General features: G+C 39.4%; 1 protein-coding gene and 1 pseudogene across 1 annotated transcript in view; one reads left to right on the forward strand and one right to left on the reverse strand.

Annotated features, from left to right (window-relative positions):
* The window catches only part of LOC120243537 (zinc finger protein 850-like), a 165,158-nt gene that overhangs the window by 38,325 nt on the left and 101,290 nt on the right, over positions 1-25,543 (forward strand). The window contains 3 exon segments of the mRNA XM_039249741.1: positions 11,283-11,570; positions 11,572-11,863; positions 11,946-12,197. Of these exon segments, the coding sequence (XP_039105672.1) occupies positions 11,283-11,570; positions 11,572-11,863; positions 11,946-12,197 (832 nt within the window).
* LOC120243545 lies at positions 22,670-22,766 on the reverse strand (annotated as a pseudogene).

Genomic DNA, 25,543 nt, shown 5'->3' on the forward strand with positions numbered 1-25,543 from the left:
AAGGACAGGGGGGAGCAAAGGGAGGAAGCGACCACAACATGTTTACTAAGAGGCCTGCCCACAATTCCAGCCTTCTCCTTACTTCTAAGGAGGGCATGTTCCCTCATATGCAAGCAGACCATAAAACTTGGATATTGTGTGCAGGCCTCCTGGCAGAGCATCCTGTTTGCAGGCATGATCTGCCCAGGCAGGGAGCCCCGTGTGCAGGCACATCCCCGCGTCCCTAACCACGCTTTCTTGTGGTCACTATCGGGCTCCCACATAGATTGCATTGGATTTGTAATTTCTACATAGTTATAAACTTTCCTATTTTCTTTATGTTATTGATACATGGTTTTATTCCATTGTGATAGAGAAGATACTTGGAATAGTTTCCAATCTTCTTAAATTCATAAAACTTGTTTTATCTCTTAGCATGTGATGTATCCTGAATAATGTTGCATATATGCTTAAGAAGAATGAGTAATCTGCTGATGTAGGGTGGAATGTTAGATTCATTTAGTCTATTTTGTTCCTCAGTTCTGCATTTTTATTTATTGGTGTTCTGTCTCATTTATCTATCCATTAGTGAGAGTGGGGTGTTGAAGCCTCCTTTGATTATTGTACTGCTATTTCTCCCTTCAGATCTGTCAATATTGGCTTTATATATTTAGATGTTTTGATATTAGGTACTATATATTTATAATTGTTATATCGTCTTGTTGAGTTGTCCCTTTTATCATATGACATTCTTTTGTGAAAATTTATGACTTAGATTCTATTTTGTTGATATAAGTATAACTACCCCTGCTCTCTTATGGTTACTATATGCAAGAAATATCTTTGCCACCCCACACTTTTAGCCAATGTATGTCCTTAATTCTGAAGTGAGACTTTTACAAACAATATTTATTTGGGTCCTGATTTTGTTTTTGTTTTTTTGAGTCTGTTCTTTCAGCCACTCTATGTCCTTTGATTGAGAAGTTTAGTTTGCTTACATTTAAAATAATTATTGCTAGGTAAGGACTTATTTCACTTTTGTTAACATTTTGTCTGTTTTGCAGTTCTCTTGTTCCTCTCTACTCCTCTTGTTTTCTTCATTGTAGTTTTATGATTTTTGTAACGGTATGTTGTGATTCTTTTCTCTTTATGTTTATTTACCTACTTTAGGTTTTTTCTTTGTGTTTACCCTGAGGCTTGAATCAAACAATATAGTTATAACAGTCTATTTTAAGCCCATAACAACTTAACTTCAATTGCATACATAAACTCTACACTTTTTTCCCCTCCACATATGTACTTTATGTAATTGATATTAGTTTTCTTTCTTTCTTTTTTTTTTTTTTTGAGGGAGAGAGAGCATGAGCTGGGGAGAAGGGCAGAGGGAGAGAGAGAGAGAGAGAGAGAGAGAGGATCTTAAGCAGACTCCACACTCAAGGCAGAGCCCAACATGGGAACTGATCCCACAACCCTGGGACAATGATCTGAGCCAAATTCAAGACTTGAACACTCAAGTAACTGAGCCACCCAGGCACCCTAGAATTTGCTTTTTGAAATATTGTACTTCCATTAGCAAATTTATTTGGTTATGGTTATTCTTAATACATCTTTTAACTTTTACTGGTGTTAAAATATATATTGCTACCATTACAGTATTTTGTATTTGTTTTTATACTTACCTTTATTAGTGAGATTTATGCTTTCATGTTGCTTTTTAATGTCATTTCATTAAAACTGTGAAACTTCCTTTAGCATTTCTTATAAGGCAAGTCTTATGGTGACAAAATTTGCATTGATGTTTTTATTTCTTGGCACATGGCTTTAAAAAAATTATTTACTAGTTAACATACAGTGTAGTTTTGGCTTCAGGAGTAGAATCCAGTGATTGATCACTTAAATATAATACCCAGTGCTCATCCAAACAAATGCCCTCCTTAATGCCCATCATCCATATTCCCCACTTCCCAACTCCCTATACCCATCAACCGTCAGTTTGTTCTCTGTACTAAGAGTCCCTTATGGTTTGCCTCCCTCTCTGTTTTATATTATTTTCCCTTCCCTTTCCCATGATTATCTGTTATGTTTCTCAAATTTCACATATGAGTGAAATCATGTGGATCTGTCTTTTTCTAACTTATTTTGCTTAGCATAATACCCTCCAGTTCCATCCAAGTTGTTGCAAATGGTAAGATTTCATTCTTTTTCATCACTGAGTAGTATATATACACCACATCTTCTTATTTTTTTTTTAAAATTTTTTTTTTAATGTTTTCTTATTTATTTCTAGGAGAGAGAGAGAGAGAGACAGCGTGAGCAGGGGAGGGTCAGAGAGAGAGGGAGTCACAGACTGAAACAGGCTCCAGGCTCCGAGCTGGCAGTCAGCACAGAGCCCGACGCGGGGCTCGAACCCACGAACCGCGAGATCATGACCTAAGCGAAAGTCGGATGCTTAACCGACTAAGCCACCCAGGCGCCCCACACCACATCTTCTTAATCCATTCATCAATTTATGGACATTTGGTCTCTTTTCATAATTTGGCTATTGTTGATAGGACTCCTATAAATATTGAGGTGCATGTGTCTCTTCAAATCAGCATTTTTATATCCTTTGGATAAATTTCTAGTAATGCAATTGCTGGGTCGTAGGGTAATTCTATTTTTTTTTTAATATTTTTTATTTATTTCTAGGAGAGAGAGAGAGAGACAGCATGAGCAGGGGAGGGTCAGAGAGAGGGGGAGACACAGACTCTGAAATAGGCTCCAGGCTCTGAGCTGGCAGTCAGCACAGAGCCCGATGTGGGGCTCGAACCCACGAACCGCGAGATCATGACCTAAGCGAAAGTCGGACGCTCAACTGACTGAGCCACGCAGGCGCCCCAATCACAGTGCTTTTAATTTGTATAATATTTCTGGAGTTCAGGGTAGAACAATTTGGTTTTTAAATTTATAATATTTGTATTTATTCAACAAAAATTTATTGACCAAGACTTGTCTATATACCAAAGCAACAGACTAGCTCCTTGCCTCATAGAGTTTACAATCTAGTTCATCTTTAAGAATAACTTTATGTATTAGGGAACCTGGGAGACCCAGTCAGTTGAGTGTCAAAATTTGGTTCAACTCAAAATGTAGCAGCTTGAGAGTTAAAGCCCAGCATAGGGCTCTGTGCTGATACCCAGCCTGGAGCCTGCTTCAGATTCTGTGTCTCCCTCCCTCTTTGCCCCTCACCCAAAATAAATAAACATTCATTTTTTAAAAAAATAAAAATAAACATTAAAAATTTTTAAAATAAATAAAAATAAAAGAATAATTTTATGTCTTTTCTAACACAAAAAGAGACTATGTAGGAAAATTTACTGCAAAATGCAAACACAATGTGATGATGACTCTTACCATCATTTTTTATTTTAAGTTATTGAAGATATGTCCAATCTATCCCTTCAATAAATTCCATGCCTTCTATAAAATCAAAATTGTGATGTGCACTTCAGAGAACATTAATGAATTCAACACTATGAAACATACATTTAAAAATATCAGGTGATGCTTTGTTAATGGGATTTTAAATTGATGCAACCTCTTTGGAGGGCATTTTGGCAATGACTTTTAAAATGCAAAATGCATTTGTCTGTTGATGCCTTCTCTTCTTTTTTAAGCGTAGTGAGTATCCTCATGATTGTTGCTGTAAATTCTCCATCAGGCATATTACCTATATCTGTTTTGCTTCCATAACTTGCCACAGCCTTACCTTGTTCTTTCATTTGGGATAAATTTCTTCATTTTTGCATTTTGTCTAAGTCTTTGCCTTCTTGTCTGTGTTAGAAAAGGCAGTTTTATCTCCTGCTCCTGAAAGTAATGATCTTTTGAAAGGGGTCATGTAGTGCCTAGGCCTGGTGCTTCAGGAAAGTCTCTGGTATGTGCTGTGTGTGCTCTGTTGTTGTGTTTTGGCTGCTCTATACATCAGGGCAGTTGTCTGCAGAGGTTGTCCTTGCCTGCTATGGAGAGTGTTTGGTTCTCGGCATGAATGTGGTGAGTTTTAATTAGGTGTGCTCTGGTGTGCTTGTGAAATGAGATCACCTCCACCAGAACTGTTATGGTCAGGGGATGCGGTATAGGGGTTTGTGCTGGCTCTCTCGGGGAGGGAACTACCATGCTGGGGCTGAGAAGGGCAGTCCCTCCAGAGCACAATGGGGTGGGGCTTGGCGGTTTCAAGTTAGGCAGCCAGTGGTGGAGTTACACTGCTTCTGCAGGAGGCTGTGCTGCATGGCAGGGGAGGGAAATGGTACTGGCCATTTGTTTACAGAGAGGTGTTTCTGTGAACACTGTTTCTCAGGCATGTGCTCTGAGAAAAGTAAATAATCTCCCCATTCCGTGCACCAGGCACTTTGAAATCACTGTTTCCATGCTATCTGTCCCTGGACTATTTGCCTGCCTTCTCTCCAGGAGCAGCGCAATACCCTCCAGGCTCTATCCTAGCCAAGCCCACTGACTTTTAAAACTTCAAGCTTTAAGCCAAACCCCCCATCTAGTTGCAAGAACTCCCAAAAATCAGCCCCCCTCATTTTCCAAGCCAATGGCTTTGGGGAAATATTTTCTTATGTGTTCCCTTGTGTGTTCCTTTCTCTCTCTTACCTTTCTCTATTATCATGGCTTCCTCCCCTCTACAGCACCCATAATCCATTCTCTCCTGAAGCATGTCTCCACACTCCTTACCTTCTTTGATGTGCCTCTTCTCTCCCTTTCATTGTGGATTTTGTCTTCAGGTTGATTTCTGGGGTATATAGGATGATATATAGTTATCTAGTTGTGTTCATGGGACAAGGTGAGCCTAGGGCCTTCCCATTGTGTTGCCATCTCCCTCTCTCTGTGATTTTTTAAAATTTAATGTTTATTTATTTTTGAAAGAAAGACAGAGACAGAGACAGAGACAAAGCGCAAGTAGGGGAGGGGCAGAGAGAGAGGGAGACACAGAACCTGAAGCAGGCTCCAGGCTCTGAGCTATCTGCACAGAGCCCAGTGAGAGCCTCGAACTCAAAAACCATGAGATCATGACCTGAGCAGAAGTCGGATACTTAACCAACTGAGCCACCCACGCATCCCTCTCCGTGATTCTACTGAGACATTTTTTTTTAATCACATGTGAGTGTTACATTTTGTTGAATGCTTTTCTGCATCTATTGATATCACATGATTTTTATTTTTTAGTCTGTTTATCTGATGGATCACATTGATTTATTTTTAAAGGTTGAACCAGACTTTTGGACCTCGGATAAATCTCATTTAGTCATGGTGAATAATTGTTTTTATATATTCTTGGATTCAATTGTTATTATTTTGTGAAGATTTTTACATCTATTTTCATGAGAGATACTGGTCTGCAGTTTTCTTTTCCTGTAATGTCTTATCTGGTTTTGGTATTAGGGTAATACTGACTTCAGAATGATTTAGGCAGTAATCCTCCTGCTTATTTGAGAGTAGACATTGTATGATTTCTATTCTATTCAGTGTTAGGGTATATTTTATGTCCAAGAATGTGGTTTATCTTGGTGAATGTTATATGCGAGCTTAAAAAGAAGATAATATATATTTTTTAATGTTTTATTTACTTCTGAGAGAGAGAGAGAGAGAGAGACAGTGTGAGCAGCGGAGGGTCAGAGAGAGAGGGAGATACAGAATCTGAAACAGGCTCCAGGCTCTGAGCTAGCTGTCAACACAGAGCCCGATGCGGGGCTCGAACCCATGAACCGTGAGATCATGACCTGAGCCGAAGTTGGATACTTAACCGACTGAGCCACACAGGAACCCCAAGATTTAGTATATTTTAAAACCAGAATGGTTCTTGGAATTCACTCACTGGGCACAGTTCTTATCTGCAGGAATTGGATTGTGTGAGTTCTGCTCATTGATTAACACTAACTGTAGTCTTCATTCATATCACAGGTATTGAACCCACCCTGTTTTTTCGCCATTTCTTTCCTTTTCATTTCTCCAAAACTCTCCTTTTCTTCCTCTCCTTTTATGTTTCTCATCTCTCCTTCTACCATGAAGTCATTTATTTCATTAAACAAGAATAACTCAGGGTTTTTGTTTCAGGGATTTGTGATATTCAGGGATTTGTGATATTCAGGGATGTGTCCATCGACTTTTCTCAGGAAGAGTGGGAATGCCTGGACTCAACTCAAAGGAATTTGTACAAATATGTAATGTTGGAGAATTATAGCAACCTGGTCTCAGTTGGTAAGTATACCTTTCTCCAAAATGTCTAGAGCCCTCTGGAATATTTGCTTCCCCTGAGAAGAATTTCTCAACTCCTCTCATATATCCCCTGTGTTTCTTCTCCCTATTCCTAAAGAAATGGCTTGAGATTTGTAGAGTTGGTAATGTATGGTTTTTTTCTTTTTTCTTTTTTTTGAGAGACAGAGAGTGGGGGAGAGGGGCAGAGGGAGAGAGAGAATCCCAAGCAGATTCCATGCTCAGCACAGAGCCTGATGTGGGCTTTATCCCACAACCCTGAGATCATGACCTGGACAAAGACCAAGAGTCAGAGGCTCAGCCACCTGAGCCCCCAACCACTCCAGGAATAGTTTCATTGGTCCTAAGGCCAACTCCATCTTCTCTGCTTTTCTGTGGTCCCTCTAATATTGGCATCATCTTTTATTTGCTGTTTACAGGACAGGATTTGAGTCCTGGGATACCTACAACATCAAAAATCTCCTTTCTTCTCTTGTGAGTAGGACTTTGAATTCCCAAGACAGATGTAGTTTCTTTACTGGAGCAAGGGAAGGAGCCTTGGAGTGTTTTTGACAGTGAGCTGAGAAGGGACCTGCACCTAGGTAAGTGATTGATGATTATGTAAGGGAAAAGGAATGCTAATGTAAACCAGCTGCTCAGTGAGGAGACCACATCTTTGAGATGTTTGGAGGAATCTCCTCTCAAAGGCCCACAATTATTAAGAAAAGGTAACCATACCATGAACTCCCAAATGCCTACACCTCCACCTTCAACCTAATACTATCCATTCTCTTTCTTCTCATGTTTTCTGCCTATTGCTAGTAGGTTATTCTACTTTTTTGTCCTAGTAGGTAATTATAATAAGAAGTGTCACTTTTGTGTGAGATCTAATTCCTATTTGTTCACTCTCTCTTGCCTTTTGGTCTATACAGGTGTCACGACTTTAAACATTTTGGTAATCAATATGTTCAGTTTTTTTATTCATTATTTTATTCATGTATTCATTCTTTCAGCCAACACTTCCTTATATTCTGTGTTGTGGAGAATATTTTTCTAGGAGATATAGACATTATAAAATATGTCAGCTATTAAGAAACTTAGTCTAGGGATTGAGAAAAAATGGTGATGGGGATTAAGGAGTACACCTGCTGTGATGAGCACTGGGTGATGAATGGAAGTGTTGAATCACTCTATTATACACCTGAAACTAATATTACACTGCATGTTAAGTACCTGGAATTTAAATAAAAACTTTTTAAAAAATCCATAAAAATCATTCAAAATGTAGAATTAGTTGTAATTGTAGAATTAATTGCAGTTCAAATACCACAATCAGGGAAAATGGCTAAAGATGGAATAGTGGAAAAGCCTCACAGAGCTGTAATAGTTGGAGTCATGGGAGTGATTGCAGTCACCTTGGTAGAGAATTTTGGGTGTAAAGGTCCTGTGCTTGGAATGAGATAGTAGAGGCTACAGACAAGAAGAGATTGAGGTGAGGGAGAAGGATAAAGCAATTGCATGATGCATGCATTCAGCATAAAATAGAATGGGAATGAAGGAGTTCATAAACATGGATGATTTCAAGGCAGAGGTCACAGTAAGTACAAAAGTCTTGAGGCAGGCAGGCTTATTGTGTATAAGGAGGACCAAGGTGACCAGAATGTCTGGGATAGAGTAAACAAAGAGGAGAGGTGTATGAGCTGTGATCAGAGATGGGTATGTTGAAAAGAGTCAGTTTATGATGACCTTGTAAATTATGGTTGAACTTTTTCTGAGTGAAATGGAAATAAGTCAAAGTTTTTAAGCAGTATTACATGATTAGATTTTTATTTTTCAAAAATACTATTTTTTCCTATTTACAGAAGATGAAACTGAGACACAGAGACTTGAAGTAATAACTAAGTTACTTCAAGGTCAACAACTAGTAAGTATTGGAGATAGATTTAAACCCAAGCTGTAGATGCTCTTAGCTCATAAGCTTCTCTTATGAGCTCTTATATTATTCTTGCTCCCGATTTGGAATTAACCATCTCATTAAAAGCCTTAGTTTCTTTTAACAGGGAATGGTGTTGATTGACCAATATGAGTGTTAGTGTGCTTATTACTACTGGATTGTCATTGTTTTTATATCCATTAGGTAGAAAGAGACAGGAAACTATTTTTATAATTGAATCCTAAACTCTTTGAAGTCCAAAGGCATGATTCTGTCTCACTTTTCTGCATTTCACTTTTGTAACTTTTTCTTGAACAGTGAAAAAACCCTATTTCCTCAAACAACAGTATAATTATTCAAGACTTCTGTTTCAAATGCCACAGAAGTTTCAAAATTAGAATACCAACACAACTACTGACAGAAAAACCTACCTCAAGTCATATTCAAGATTTATTACATTTTTGTTTCTTTTCCTTTTTTTCCTTAGAATATGTTACACTAGGGATTTCCAGTCAGAGTACAGTTTGAAAAATTGCTAAATTAATTATTTTTTGTTCATTTTCAGCTTTAATATAGAGTTTATTTTAATTGTTGAGTTTCGGTTTTTTTAAGTTTATACTTGGAATATATCAAACACTTACGTGCTTCAAAAGTCAATATAAAAATACACTTAGAGGGGTGCCTGGGTGGCTCAGTTGGTTAAGCATCTGACTCTTGATTTTGGCTCACATCATGAACTCACATTTCGTGAGTTCAAGCCCTGCATCAAGCTCTGCACTGACAGTGTGGAGCATGCTTAGGATTCTCTTTCCTTCTCTCCCTGCTCCTTTCCTTCTCTCTCTGCTTCTACCCCATGCCTGCAGTCTCTTTTTCTCTCCCCAAATCAATAAACTTAAACCTGTCTATCTATCTATCTATCTAGAGAGAAAAGCTATGCTTGCATCCTTATCTGTTTCATTTATTGCCACTCTCACTCTAGGTAAATTTTTGGGGGGGTGGGTGTGGGGGTTAGGAGTAGTCTGATTGTTTTTCCATTTATTTTTTCAGAAATAAAGTACCTTCACATTTATATTCTCAATTCTTCTTTCTTTTACATGGGATATTATTCTCTCTGCACTCTTTGTTACTGTCCTTGTTTTCTTTTAATAATAATTGATAAGCTGTGGAAATTATTCCAGATAGAAACAGTGGCAAAAGTTTAAAAAAGAGATATGAAATTGACTTATCTTTCTTGGTGTTATATGTTTATTTTTGCCATAACTCATTAATTATTAGAATTAATAATTCCAATAATTAGTAGAGTTTTCATGCAGTCACAAAATTTGCAAATATTTTCAGTTTTATTTTTTGTTTTCCTATGCTTGTAACTTTGATACTTCTTCCTAGTCTCATCACTATGGCTACACCTTCCAGAAAATGTTCAATAGAAGTAGCACATCTTTTTTCATGATTTTATGGGCATGAATTCTTCTCTTTTATATTAAGTTTTGGAATAGTTTTATATATACCAAAAAAAGTTGCAAAAATAGTATATTCCTCATCTAATATCAATTTCTGCTATATTTTGTTGTATATTTGAATTTACCCATTTTTTATTTCCCCACCATAGTATATCTTTCATAAAATTCATGACTTATCCTTTCTTTGTTTTGTTTAATGTGAGCACCTATGCACATATCGTTATATATCCCCTTTCTCATATAAATGGTAGCAGCATACACTAGATACAGTTTACTTCTTGTTCTTTAACTTTAAAAAGTGATGAAGACCATTCAGTAGGAATATATAGATACTTCTTATTTCTTTTTTTTTTTTAATTTTTTTTAATGTTTTATTTATTTCTAGGTGAGAGAGAGAGACAGCGTGAGCAGGGGAGGGTCAGAGAGAGAGGGAGTCACAGACTGAAACAGGCTCCAGGCTCTGAGCTGGCAGTCAGCACAGAGCCCGACGCGGGGCTCGAACCCACGAACCGCGAGATCATGACCTAAGCGAAAGTCGGACGCTTAACCGACTAAGCCACCCAGGTGCCCCAAATACTTCTTATTTCTTTATACAGTTACATAGAACTCTACTGTGTGCATACACCAGAGTGAGTTCAAGTAGTATCAAGTTGGTGGCTATTTGGATTGGTTATAGTCAGTTGCTCTTACAAATAGTTCTGTAGTGGATAACCTTCTGCATAAATCTCTTCAGATTCTTTCCAGAAAGTATATGTTTGGGTTCCTAGAACTGGGATTGCTCAGTCAAAGGATAAATACTCATATAATTTTGCTAGAAACTGGCAAATATCCCCCTATGATATTTGCTACATTGAATGTGTGAGAGACGTTACTTACCTACAGCCTTCTAACAGGCTAGGTTATCAGACTTTTGGGTTTTTGCCAAAGTATACTTTGAATTTATTCCAAACTTTAAGAATCATTGACTTAATCTTTTTCTGATCCCCTTCCCCTATGCCTTCCTATATCACTTTTCAATTTCTATAGTTTATCTCTCAAATTGTACCACCATATAAGAACTATAAATTCTATTTCCATTTATAGATTAATGTCAATGTAACTCTGCCTTTTCTAAGTTTTGTGTTTTAGACACAAAAAAAGTGAATGTTTTATTTGTGGTTTCTTTCAAAATATAAATCTGGGTGTGAGAACAAGAAATTATCTCTGAAAACGGATAACTATAAAATAGATTCATCCCAATGGGTTATAATGGAAGGATTAACTAAGCATGAACTTAAACAAGGATCTCAGGAAAAACATTTTGGCAAAGTTTCATGTGTCTCTGAAGACATGTCCCCTTTCATTCAGCACACATCTCTCTCTCTACATCAAACATTTAATACCAAAGAGAAATCTTATGAATGCCAAAAATATAAGAAAGCCTATGGACAGGACTCAAAACTTACTACACATCAAGAAAGCCATACAGCCAAGAAATTTTATGACTATAAGGAATACGGGAAGGCCCTTGGTAGAATTTCAAAACTTAGTTCATATCATACAGTACATATTGGTATGAGACCCTATGAATGTGAGGAATGTAGGAAGTCTTTGAATAGTGGCTCACACTTAATACAGTATCAGATCATTTTACTAAGGAGAAATCTAATGAATTTAAGGAAAATGGGAAGGCCTCACAGTTTTTTCTACATCATAGCATTCATACAAGTGAGAAACCCTTTAAATGTAAGTATTGTGTTAGACAGTTTAATAATGGTACAGCCTTTATTCGCCATCAGAGAATTCATACTGGTGAAAACCCCTATGAGTGTAATGAATGTGGAAAGGCTTTTAGTACTAGTTCAATATTTGGAGTACATCAAAGGATTCACACAGGTGAGAAACCCAGTGAATGTAAAGAATGTGGAAAAGCTTTTCATCATTCTTCATACCTTACTCAACACCAAAGAATTCATACTGGTGAGAACACATACTTATAAATGTAAGTATTGTGTTAGGGCATTTAGTAATGTTTCAGCCTTTATTCGGCATCAGAGGATTCATACTGGTGAAAAACCCTACAAATGTAAGGAATGTGGAAGAGCTTTTGGTACTGGCTCAATACTTACAGCACATCAGAGAATTCACTCAGGTGAGAAACCATATTTATGTAAGGAATGTGGGAAAGCCTTTCATCAGTCTTCAGATCTTACTCAACATCAGAGGATTCATACTGGTGAGAAACCCTCCAAATGTAAGGAATGTGGAAGGGCCTTTCGTTGTTCATCAGAACTTTCTCGACACAAGTTAATTCATGCTGATGAGAAACTGTATGCGTGTAAGGAATGTGGAAAGTTCTTGAGACTCAATACTTCTACAACATCAGAAAATTCACACTGGTGAGAAAGCCTGGGAATGTAATTAATGTGGGAAAGCTTTTACTTGTGCAACATACCTGACCCGGCATCAGCAAATTCATACTGATGATAAACCATATACTTGTAACAAATGTGGGAAAGCTTTTCTTCATGCTTCAGACCTTACTCTGCATCAAAGAATTCATAATGGTGAGAAACTCTATGAGTGTAAAGAATGTGGGAAGGCTTTTGCAAGAGGTTCAAATCTTAATCGCCATCAAAAAGTTCATAATGGTAAGAAACAGTGTGAAAGGAAGCTTTGTATTTAAGCATATCTTTTAGGTTACATGACATGGAAGATAAACCCTACAGATATAATAGGACAAATCCTAAGAATTTATTGGTGAGAAAATGTAGAAATATAATTAATAAGAGAATGACTTATGTGTTTCACAGTTTAACTACCATAAGAATAAAATGAATATCAGAAGGCATCTATCAACAGCTCATTCCTTTCTAAATTTTAAAAACTTTCTCTTCTTAAAGATATTTTTAAATGTCTATTTTTGAGAGAGGGAGGGGCAAAGGCAGCATGAGCAGGGGAAGGGCTGAGAGAGGGAGACACAGAACCAGAAGCAGGCTTCAGGCCCTGAGCTGTCAGCACAGAGCCTGATGTGGGGCTTGAACCCACGAACTGTGAGATTATGAACTTAGCTGAAGTTGGATGCTTAACCAACTGAGTCCCCCAGGTGCCCCAATTTTTAAAACTTTCTAATCATAAGTGGAGAAAGTTAAAAATCTTTTTGTTGTATTTTTTCATATTTTAAAATACTTTAAATCAAATTTGTTTTTTATATAGCTATAATTAGTTTGGTTTGTGCATAGCTAAAATACTATATTACTATAAGTTGTACATTAAATTTTTGAATTTATTTTTTAATCACAAAAATTTAAAAAACTTTTTAAAATATTTATTTATTTTTGAGAGAGAAAGAGACAGAGTGTGAGCAGGGGAGGGGCAGAGAGAGTGATCCAGGGTCTGAGCTGTCAGCACAGAACCAAGTGCAGGGCTTGAACTCATGAACTCTGAGATCATGACCTGAGCCAAAGTCAGACACTTAACTAACTGAGCCACCTAGGCACCCCGTCACCAAATTTCTTATTCTAGTACAATTTATTCAGTATCTATTTCCTGATGCTATTTATGCACAGTTTCATGACATTTTATATTTTTAGTGTTATAAGCTTAGATTTAATGACAGCCTTTTTATACCCCAACATTCAATTTGGAAACTCTTCAACTGATTTTTTAAAAATAAATTTGTACCTGCATATCTTTGGATCTGTACCATTTTATTTAAAATATCATTACTTCAAGATATATATTTTAATATTGATAAAATGATATTATTATTTGTATATAGAAACTATATTTTTATTTTATAAGTGATATTTTATTGTAATAATTTTTTCTAAATTTTTAAATTCTACAAAGAAGCCAATAAATTTACGTTTCCTCCTCCCAAGGGGTGTAACTATTGTCACATGTTGGAACAAATCCTTTCATAAATATTTAAAAGCAAATGTAATCACATTAGTCAAATTATCTCATAAATTGCCTTTTTAATGACAAGATATGTCATACAGAACATTCCATGTGATGAAGTGTATTAATAGTGTTAATATATATGACTATACCATCATTTTTACCAAATATCTATGGTTAAGTACTGTGATTAACTCCACTTTTTGTTTATAAGGAATCTCATATTTAGCATACTACTTGGCACACTGTATTTGCTTGTCTGCTTTTCATTGTTGAGATGACCCATGCATACCTTTTAACATGTACATATTTTAATTTTTTTAACGCTTATTTATTTTTGAGAATAAGAGAGAGACAGAGTGCAAGTGGGGAAGTGGCAGAGAGAGAGGGAGGGAGACACAGAATCCGAAACAGGCTCCAGGCTCCGAGCTGTCAGCACAGAGCCCATTGCAGGGCTCAAACCCATGAACAGTGAGATTATGATCTGAGCTGAAGTCGGATGCTTAACCAACTGAGCCCCCCCCCCCCCATATTTCTTGATTTTACTGAAGTCCTACTTTTTCTTTTATGGCTTGTACTTTTTACGTTCTGTTTAATAAATCTTTTTCCCAACAACATGAAAATCTTTTTCTATGTATGTATTCTTTTAAAGTCATCTTAATTTTTACATTTAAGTGAAAATTTCACATTAGGCATTTTGTCAAAGAAAATCTTGCATTAATTTTGTGTACTATGTAAGGTAAGGTTAAAGGTTTTTTTTTTTTTTTCCACTGTGGATGTCTAATTGTCCCAGCACTATTTACTGAAAAGACCATCCCCATCCTTTCTCTACTGAGTCAATGTGGAATTTTTTTTTAAAAGTGACTGTCTTTTGATTTTCTATTGCATTCCCTTTGTGTTTTATCCTTGTACAAATATAACACTGTTCTGATTACCATAGCTGCAGTAGATAGAATTCTAAGAAGTCATCCATGATATACGCCTCCTGTTATTTCTGTGATAATGTTATAATACATGGTAAAAGAGATTTGTGGATGTATTTAAAGTGACTAATCAGAGACCTTAAGATAGTTTATTTGGGTTGGTGTAACCAAATCTAACATGAGCCCTTTAAAACCAGTGTTTTCTCTGTCTACTAGCAGAAAAGGAAGTCAGAGATATGTTCTAGCTGGTGTAAAAGAAAGCAAACATACATTGTGAATTGCCTGTGGGGGACATTTGGAAAATATCGGAGAGTGGTCCCCAGCTGACAGCCAGTAAGGAAATAGGGACTTCAGTCCTGCAACACAAGGGACTGAAATCTGCCAACAAGAATGAGCTTGGGGAGCTCCTGGGTGGCTCAGCTGGTTAAGTGTCTGACTTTAGCTCAGGTCATGATCTCACCATTTGTGGGTTTGAGCCCTGTGTCAGGCTCTGTGCTAACAGCTCAGAGTCTGGAGCCTGCTTCAGATTCTGTCTCACTCTCTGCCCCTCCCCCGCTTGTACTCTATCTTTCTCTCAAAAATAAATAACCATTAAAAAAAAAAAATAAAAAAGAATGAGCTTGGAAGTAAATTTTTCTCTGGATCCACCACATGAGAATTCAGGCCAGCTAACACCTTGATTTAAGCACCCAAAGGGGCTTAAAAAACTCCTGGCACCACAAGGACTTGTTCTAATGCCCAAAAGGGCCTAAAATATTTGGCAACCTTGGTCACTGTCAAGTCCCCAACATACTTTGACTAGTGCATGTGGCCCTGGGTCACTCTTCAGAAAGGACAGGCCTTTGCCTTTACTCCAGGCCTATTTGTCTTTATAAGATTTGAAAAGAGGCAATATTGAAAGCATTGGATGAACACTAATACATACAACATAGACCTCTGCAAAGGGACTTACATCCTCTTCCTGCTCTTCTTGTTTGTCAACAATAAATGCTAAAGCTGATTAGGATATCTTTGTCTGTTATGGAAGGTGTACAAATGTATACATTAGGGGAATTCAAATGAAAACAACTATACACCCACAAGAAAGTTTAAAAAGAAAAGGCATATAATATTAGGTGTGTTAGGAGGCAGAATAATTGGAACTATAATACAGAGCTGGTGGAATTGCAAATGGGAAACCACTTCGGAATATCATTTGGCAATATCTACTAAAGCTAAACATACGTGTAACCTATAACCCAGCAACTCCCCTCCTAGATATAGATGTAAATAAGATGACACATATACACAGCAAAAGACTACAAACGAGAATGTTCATGGAGCACTATGCCTAGCAGGCCCAAGCTGAAAACTAACCAAATACCATAAAAAATGAGAATAAACTAAATTTATCGATTAAATTCACAATAATTGAAAGAAGACCAAAGGGGAATAAAGTGTACACATAATATGATAACATTTATGAAAGCTTCAAAATCAGGCAAAACTAATCTACGTTGTAAATTAAATGATGGAGACTTTACAGGAGGTAGGTAGGGGACTTCCGGGGTGCTAGTTATATGGTCCGAGAAATCTATGAAAACTTACCAAGCTGATTCGGGCAATATTTTGTATGTTACATTCAAAAATTGTACTTTAAACACCCAACATTTTTTTTAAATCGTAAAGCAGAGTTTCGGGCACAGCAGCATAACGACAACCGAGGTCATAAACTGAAGCCAACGCACTCACACCAACACTTAAGCATCACTCTCCCTCTTTATCCTTCCCCACAATCCTGGATGCCGTTAGGGCCCAAGTATTCCTCTTGTTCAGCCTCTACAAACCCTCTCTATCATGCCCTCCACCCGTAGGTCTTGCACACTCTGCCGGGTCACCTCCTGCAGCAAAGCCCAAGCAGCGGCTGAGGGTTCAAGACCGCCCCGCTCCGCCCTCCGGGGGGTGGGTCTTAGGCCACACTACAAGTCCCAGAAATCCTCAGGGCGGAAATAAACTTCCGGTGGTTAGCCGGAAGCAGCCGGGATTCCTAGTGAGCCGGGTGAGCAACCGGGACGGCCCGGCAGGCGTGATTCGCAGTAGTGAACGGAGGAGTCGCCTGTTGTCGTCTGGATCCCGGGGAGGATTACTCGGGTTGTCCGCTCTATGGGGTCTCTCGTGTTCTGGACTACACTTTCCAGAGGCCTCCGGGTGTAACGTCACTTCCTTCTAAGGTGGTCAGTGCCGTAGTGCTGGAGCGGGTTGAACAGCGCAGCGGCGGAGGGAATGCGGCCCGTTTGTTTGTTACGGGAGAGCGGGAGGTGAGCCTGACGCTGGGGAAACTGAAGGTGAGGAGTGTGTGAACCCGGGGTCGGAGACCGGCGTGTGTGGAGCCCCAGGCCTTAACACGTCAATGCATGTGTGAGTGTGTGACGTAATGTGCATGGTTATGTTGACCACTTGAAGGAGTGGTGATTGTGTCTCCAGCTTTGAGCGTACTTGTGCGAAGCTGTGAGATTGACTCCTATTTTAATTATGTCGATTTTTTATGTGTCTATTCCCTCCCAACTGTGCCTAGCCGGGAGCCGATTGCGGGCTGGCATTGATAGAGAAATGCTCACACTGAGGCTATTTGGAGGTTCGACGGTTTCTGGAAGCTTGGGGTTGTGGGGTCTCTGTGGCTGGCTGCGTTGCAGAAACCCAAGCGGGGCTACCTGTGACTGGAAAGGCCAATACAACAGACAAGTTTTGATTGGAAAGGAATATGAGCTTTATTCAGGAGGCCGGCCAGCTGGGGAGAAGGCCAGCTCTGTGGTTTCTCCCTGGCCCAGACATTTTACTTATTTTTTTTTTTGTTTTTTGTTTTTGTTTTGTTGTTTATCTTTGGCCCAGAGATTTTTAAAGGAGTTTAATCAGTTAAGGGAGTGCAGTGGTCTGCGACATTTCCTGATTATGTGCAGACTCGATGATGCTGTAGAGTTATCTCGGTGCTTGGAGGTTGTGCAGGAAGTTCTGGTTCTTTGGTACTCCTGAGTTAGGGCGGGTTGTGCAAGACAGTCTGGGTCCTTGGTACCTGGGGGTTGTGCAAGGGTACTCTGTTCTTTCTGAAAAGGAGGGCGAGGTCTCCAGATGCGCAGAGGGCGGTCAGTAAAGTCATTTGTGTGACCTTAAAAAAGAAAAACGTTTTGCTAAAAGATTGCTGAGCTAATAAAAAAGCTAAGAGAGCTTCAAACAGACTTGCCTCTGTGGCCTGGGAACATTCTGGTCCTTTATTCCCGAAGGTCAGTAGTCTGCATATCTCAAAGAAAGCAAATTAGTTCTGTCACAGATCAGGGGCCTTAAGTCGGCGAGCAAGGAGTGTGTTAGCTTGAAGGAAGTTGACTCTTAAGACCAGCTAGAGTGCTGTTAACAGCTGCTCCCTCTCCTTGTAGCCACAGGGGCCCAGGTTCCCTGGAAATGTTCCTGCCTGATTTGGGAACTTAGAAAGGTGAGTCTAGATTAAAGATTCCAGATAAAGAAATTTATCTTTAAGTCACAAACCTGATCTCAGATTGAGACTTTAAGAACCGAAACAGCCCCAGGTTGGGGGGAGAGGCTGAGAAAAAAGGGGGAAAAAAGCCAGGGTTTTAAGATTCCAATCAGTTCCCTCAGGAAATCACCTGGGGAGACCTGTGGGGATTCTCGACCTCCGCTCTGGTTCTCAGAGAGGGCAGCATTGCTTAAGTCTCTTTCCAATCGTCCTCTGAACGTTTACTTCAGAGCAAATGGAGAGAGTAAAAGTAGTTGCTTGTTTCTGACAAGTCAGTCTGGGCTCAAAGAAAGGCTTGGTGTCCCCAAATGTCCACCGAATGATGAATGGATAAAGAAGATGTGGTAAATATACAAAGGAATATTAATCATAAAAAGAATGAACTCTTGCCATTTGCAATGATGTGGATGGAGCTAGAATATATTCTGCTAAGTGAAGTCAGTCAGTCAGAGAAAAACAAAGAGCATATGATTTTACTCATATGTGGAATTTAAGAAACAAAATAGATGAACATATGGGAGGGGGGAAAAGAGAGAGAGGGAAACAAACCATAGGAGACTCTTAAAGATAGAGAACAAACTGAGGGTTGATTGAGGGAGGTGGATGGGGGATGGGCTAGATGGGTGATGGGTATTTAGGAGGGCACTTATTATGATGAACACTGGGTGTTATATGTAAGTGGTAAATCACTGAATTCTACTCCTGAAATCAATATTGCACTGCTTACTAACTAGAATTTAAATAAAAATTGGAAAAAAATAAAAGAAAGGCTTGGTGTCTCAATGTTCTTTATCCTTTACCAATTAATGGCTTTGTTTTACATGAGTGACCAGAGACTAAAGAGCCACTATTGGACAAATAAGAGTATTATCCAAGGTAAATTGTTCTTATTTCGTCTCTGAAATGTTTTCCATTTTTTCATGATGTAGGAACTTTTGCTTTTTTTCTTTTGAAACTCCATAAAAGGGATCTTTTTAGTTCTGGCCTTTAGGCCTGGCTATTCCAGAGAGTAATGGGGCCAGAAGGAATGGACCTAAAGAAGTTATTCCACTCCATTTTGCTCCTTTTTGACCTGAGGTACATATATTCACCTGACCAATATTTCAATTCCATTAAAAAAATTTTTTTTTAATGTTTTATTTATTTCTCAGAGAGAGACAGCATGAGCAGAGAGGGAGGGAGATACAGAATCTGAAGCAGGCTCCAGGCTCTGAGCTAGCCGTCAGCACAGAGCCAGATGTGGGGCTCAAACCCACAAACCGTGAGATCATGACCTGAGCCGAAGTTGGACGCTTAACCGACTGAGCCACTCAGGCACCCCTCAATTCCATTTTTATACTTAGTCATTTTCTAAGGTTTTTGAAGGAATAGAACACATCTCTTAGTGAAATTCGAAAGCCTTGATTTTGAGTATTTATTTTTCAATTTTCTTGTGTTTTTTATGTGTGTGTATTCTGTAAGTAGGCTCCACGCCCAATGTGGAGCCTGAACTCACAACCATGAAATTAAGTCATGTGCTCTACCCACTGACCCAGCTAGGCACCCTTCAATTTTATTTTTTATTGTTTAAGTATTTAAAAGGTTCAGAAGAGTATACAGTGAATTCTTCCTCCCAGCCCTGCCCCTAGTCTCATGCTTTTCCTATTTCAGAGGCAGCCAGTGTGACTAGTTTCTTGAGTACTGACTGCCAAGAGAATTCTCTGTACTTTCAGATGGCTATTAGTCTTGTGCTATAATAAACAATGGTGGGATAACTTTCCTTGAATATATATCATTTAGCTTATCAATGAGCTTATTGGTAGAATGAATGATAGTTTCTTGGGTAACCCTTATGTGGACTTTAAATTTTAATAGTTTTTGCTACATTGTCCCTCATAAAGGCTATATTGTCACTTTTCTAACCAATATTTTCTGAGTTTATGTTCATTCAAGGTATTTTGCTGGTTGTTGGAAAGCTTAAGGAAATTATTAATATGCTGTTGTAGGGTTTTTCAAACTAAGGGATTAATAACCTGATTTTTGTGGTAAAATCAGTTTGCTAAGTCCTGACCAGCATTCTCTTTAAGTTTTCATTGTAAAAAATTAAAATGTGTACAAAAATAGATAAAATAGCAATGAACCTCTATGTACCACTTTGCTAGGCTTCAGTAGTGATTGACTTATGATTGATTTTGTTTAATCTTTACCTCTACCCACCTAGGATTATTTTGAAGTATTTTGAAGTACATACCAGAAGTTGTATTGTTCCATCCATAAATGTGTATATAAATGATAGTCTTATTTTATTTATTAAAAAAATTTGTTAAATGCTTATTTATTTTTGAGAGAGAGACACACAGAGCATGAGTGGGGGAGGGCAGAGAGAGAGGGAGACCCAGAATCAGAAGCAGACTCCAGGCTCTGAGTTGTCAGCACAGAGCCCAATGCAGGGCTTGAACCCACAAACCATGAGATCATGACCTGAGCTGAAGTCGGACACTTAACCAACTGAGCCGCTCAGGTGCCCCATATGCTGTCATTTTTTATATCTTTTTTATTATTTTCTTGCCTCTAATTATGATTTTTTCTTTTCCACTTAATGAAGTCTCTTTAACATTTCTTGCAAGACTAAGTGCTGATGAAGGCCTTTAACTTCTGTCAGGGAAACTCTTTTTTTTTTTTTCATTTTGCGAGAGAGAGAGAGAGAGAGAGAGAGAGAGAGAGAGGGGACATGCACATGAACAGGGGAGGGGCAGAGAGAATCCTAGGCAGGCCATGTGTTGTCAGTGCAGAGCCCCCTGGGGGCTTGACCTCAGGGACCTTGTGATCTTGAACTGAGCTGAAATTAAGAGTCAGATGCTTAACCAGCTGAACTACCCAGTCTCCCCATGTCAGGGAAATTCTTTACCTTTCTTTCAAATCTGAATGATCACCTTGCCAGACAGAATATTCTTGGTTGTACCTTTTTTCCCTTTCAGCACTTTGTTGTTGTTGTTTTAATGTTTTATTTATTTCTGAGAGAGAGAAAACGTGAGCAGGGGAGGGTCAGAGAGAGAGGGAGACACAGAATCTGAAACAGTCTCCAGGCTTTGAGTTAGCTGTCAGCACAGAGCCCAGCGCGGGGCTCGAACCCACGAACTGTGAGATCATGACCTGAGCCGAAGTTGGACACTTAACTGACTGAGCCAGCCAGGTGCCCCTTAAATTCTTTTTCAATCATATTGCTGATCTCCAATTCACTTAGTTCTTTTTGTTTTGTTCTTTCTTTTGGAGCATATTCACTATCTCCCCATTTTGCTTGACTTTCTGTGTTTATTTCTACGGATTCGGCAGTACAACTACTTAAACTTGAAGGAGTGGTTTTGTGTATGGTTTCCCCTTTGTGGATTGTGTGTGCTTGGTGACTTGCTGGCTGGCTGTACTTGTGGCTTGCATGGGCTTGGGGGTCCCCTCCATGCAGTAAGCATTCTGGCTGGACGGCTAAAGCTGAAGTGGGTGCAGGTCAGTGTGGTCCCCAGACACTCCACCTATCTGTTGCCCGGCAGGACAGTTAAGGCTAATGTGGGTGCAAGCTCTGGTGTCCCATGGCTCCCTGTGGAGGGAGGGGACGTGTGTGGGGACACGTCCTGGCAGGGTGGCTGGAACTGACAAGGTGCAGGCTGGAAGGTCCTGGGGCTTTCTGTGCAGCAGGCACCCTGGCAGGACAGTCAAAGCTGAAGCGGGTGCAGCCCAGGTGTTTCCAGGTTTCTAAGCACTGAGAGCCTCCTGGTAGGGCCGCTAAAGCTGAAATGGGTGCAGGCTGGTAAATCTCGGTGTGCTCTGTGCTGGGGGCGCCCTAGTGGGGCAGCTTGAGCTGAGACAGTGTGTGGGCTGGGAGGTCCCTGGGCTCTGTGCAGAGGGTGTCCTGGCAGGATAGCTGAAGCTGATGTGGGTGTAAACCAGGGTGTACCAGGACTCTGCAGAGTGTGCCCTAGAGAGGTAGCTGGATTAAGGCAAGGTATAGCCCAGTGGGGTCCTTGGGCTTTCCGTGCAAAATGTGTCCTGGTAGAACAGCTGAAGCTGAAGTGGTTGCAAGCTGGAGCGTCCCAGGGTTCCCCAGACTAAGGACAACCTGGTGGGATAGCTGAACCTGAATTGGGTGCAAGCTAGGGTGTCTCATTGTGTGCAGCACAGTGTTTGCCCTGGCATTGTGACTGGAACCATTGCAGCCATGGGCTGAGAGTTCCCAGGGCACACTATAGAGGTGGCACCCTGGCAAGGTTGGCTGAGTCTAAAGCAACATCAGGTGGGAGGTTCCAGAGCATGCTGCACTGGGGGTGCCCTAGGTTAAGCCATCTGAGGCCAAAGTGGTGTGGGCCTGGAGTGTTCTGGGTACTTTGTACCTGTGTCACCTTGGCAAGAAGGCTGGAGCTGTAGGGAGCGCTAACTGGTGTCCTGGTGTGCACCACCCTGTGGTCTCCTTGGTGGAATGGCTGGGGCTGGTGTGGACTAGGGCACCCAGGGCTCCCTGAAGTAGGAGGCTGGCTCTGGTGTCTGGACCCTCCTCTAGTTTTTCAAGGTATAGGGGAGCGTAAACCCTTTTGCTTTCCAGTCCCTTTGACCCAGAGAGAGTTCCAGCAGCTTTTCTACCATTTGTTGGAGTTCTGAGGCTTGCTTTTATAAAATAGTTACTCTTTTATTTTTTATTTTATTATTTTTTTCCCACAGTGACCAGATGGCATTTATTAATGTAGCTCTTGTTTCTCACTGCAGTAAATGTAGTAGAGGAAACAAGACTGAAAATATGGAATACTTCACGTCATCCTTGTGTAGGGACTACTTGATTCTTCTCTGTATCATTCCAGTTTTAGCATATGTGCTGCCAAAACAAGCACATCATTTCTCTTAAACTGCAGTTTTTTCCTGTGCACAAGACCAGATGAATGTGTTCCTTGGCCTTCAGTATTATCCTTTCTTCCCACTGCAGTTCACAGCATCGGGGGTGGGGGTTCCCTTTGTCTCCATATCTCTGTCTCTCCTATTCTCTTGTGCTTTTCTCTCTGTATTTTGTTGTGCAGAATCTGTTTAGTTGTTCCTCAGGTCCTCTTCAGGAGGAATTGCTCTATAATAGGTTTAGTAATTGGGTGTACTGCGTGGAGGGGATGAGTTCAGGGTCTTCCTCATACCTTGCCATCTTGGACTGGAACCCTTAACTGTGGTTTCTTGACAGTGTCAAGGGTAGAGCTGCTCTATTTTACTAGTAATTTTCAGGAATTTAACCAAGGTGTCAGGGTTTTTGCACTATGCGTGGGGCACATAGTTCTTATCTTCAATGGGGAAAAACTGAGAGCTTTTCTTCTATGGTCATGAACAAGACAAGACAGGGAGATCCACTCTCACCACTGTAACTTAACATAGTACTGGAAATCCTAGCCCCAGCAATCAGACAGCAAAAGGAAATAAAAGGCACCCATATCAGCAAGGAAGAAAACTTTCCCTATTTGCAGATGACATGATATTCTATGTAGAACACCCAAAAGATTCCACACAAAAAATTGCTACAACTGTTATATGAATTCAGCAAAGCTGCAGGATACAAAATCAGGGTAAAAAAATCTATTGCATTTCTATATACTAATAATGAAGTAGCAGAGAGAGATATCATGGAATTGTTCCACTTCATAATTACACCAAAAAACCATAAGATACCTAAGAATAAATCTGAACAAAGAAGTAAATGGCCTGTACTCTGAAATCTATAGAGCTCTGGCGAAAGAAATTGAGGATGATGCAGAGAAATGGAAAAAACATTCCATGCTCATGGATTGGAAGAACAAATATTACTAAAATGTCTATACTACCCAAAGCAATCTACACATTTAATGCAATCCCTATCAAAATATCACTGGCATTTTTCAAAGAATTAGAACAAACAATCCTAAAATTTGTGTAGAACCACAAAAGACCCCAAATAGCCAAAGCAATATTGAAAATGAAAAGCAAAGCTAGAGGCATCACAATTCCAGACTTCAAATTATATTATAGGGGTGCCTGGATGGCTCAGTCAGTTAAGCATCTGTCTCTTGATAGTTCAAGCTCCGCATCAGGGTCTACACTGACAGTTCAGAGCCTGCTTGGGGTTCTCTCTCTCTCTCTCTCTCTCTCTCTGTCTCTCTGTCTCTCTCTCTCACTCTGTCTCTGCCCCTCCCCTACTTGTGCTCACACAGGCTCTCTTTGGTGCTTGCTCTCTCTGTTGCTCACTCTTTTAAATAAATAAACTAAAAAAAAAAAAAACTTATTACTAAGCTTTAGTGATCAAGACAGTATGGTATTGGCACAAAAACAGACTCATAGATCAATGGACTAGAAGAGAAAACCCAGAAATGAACCCACAACTATATGGTCAATTAACCTTTGACAATGCAGGAAAGAATATCCAATGGAATAGAGACAGTCTCTTCACTGAATGGTGTTGGGAAAACTGGATACCAACATGCAGAAGAATGAAACTGGACCACTCTTTACACCATACATAAAAATAAATTCAAATGAAGGAAGACCTAAATGTGGGACAGGAAACCACCAAAATCCTAGAGGAGAATACAGGCAATAACCTCTTTGATGTTAGCCATAGCAACATCTTACTTAGATATGTCTCCTGAGGCAAGGGAAACAAAAATAAACTGTTGGGACTTAATCAAAGTAAGAAGCTTCTGCCCAGTGAAGGAAACAGTTAACAAAATTGAAAGGCAGGCTTAGGAATGGGAGATGATACTTGTAAATGACATATTTGATAAAGGTTTTGTATGCAGAATCCATAAAGAACTTATCAAACTCAACACTCCCCCCGAAATAATCCTGTGAAGAAATGGGCAGAAGACATAAATAGACATTTTTCCAAAGAAGAAATACAAATGGCTAGCAGACATGTAAACATGTAATACACATGTAAACATGCTCAACATCACTGATCATCAGGGAAATACAAACCTACCATATAATGAGATATCACCTCACATCTGTCATAATGGCTAAAGTCACAGGAAACAACAAGTGTTGACAAGGATGCAGAGAAAGGGGAACTCTCATTGATGAGAATGCAAACTGGTGCAGCCACTCTGGAAAACAGTGTAGAGGTTCCTCAAAAAGTTAAAAATAGAACTACCCTACCATCCACAAATACACTACTAGATATTTGCTCAAAGTTTAGAAAAATACTGATTCAAAGGGATACATGCATCCTGATGTTTATAGCAGCATTATCAATATTAACCAAATTATGGAAAGAGCCCAAGTGACTATTCTGATGAATGGATAAAAAAGTGGTATATGTATGCAATGGACTATTACTCAGCCATAGAAAAGAATGGAATGTTTCCATTTGCAATGACATGGATGCAGCTAGAGTGTATTATGCCAAGTGAAATAAATTTGAGAAAGACAAAATACCATATGATTTCACTTATATGTGGAATTTAAGAAAAAATGCAGATGAACATAGGGTATAAAAGAAAGAAGAAGGGCTAACCAGAAAACAGACTGATAACAATAGAGAACAAACTGAGGGTTATCGTAGGGGAGGTAGATGGAGAATGGGTAAATGGGTGATGGGTATTGAGGGCACTTGTGATGTACAGTGAGTGTTGTATATGTTATAAATGACTGAAATTCT

Source organism: Hyaena hyaena, unplaced genomic scaffold, assembly GCF_003009895.1.
Source record: "Hyaena hyaena isolate Hyena2069 unplaced genomic scaffold, ASM300989v1 scaffold_345, whole genome shotgun sequence".
Taxonomy (NCBI): Eukaryota; Metazoa; Chordata; class Mammalia; order Carnivora; family Hyaenidae; genus Hyaena; species Hyaena hyaena.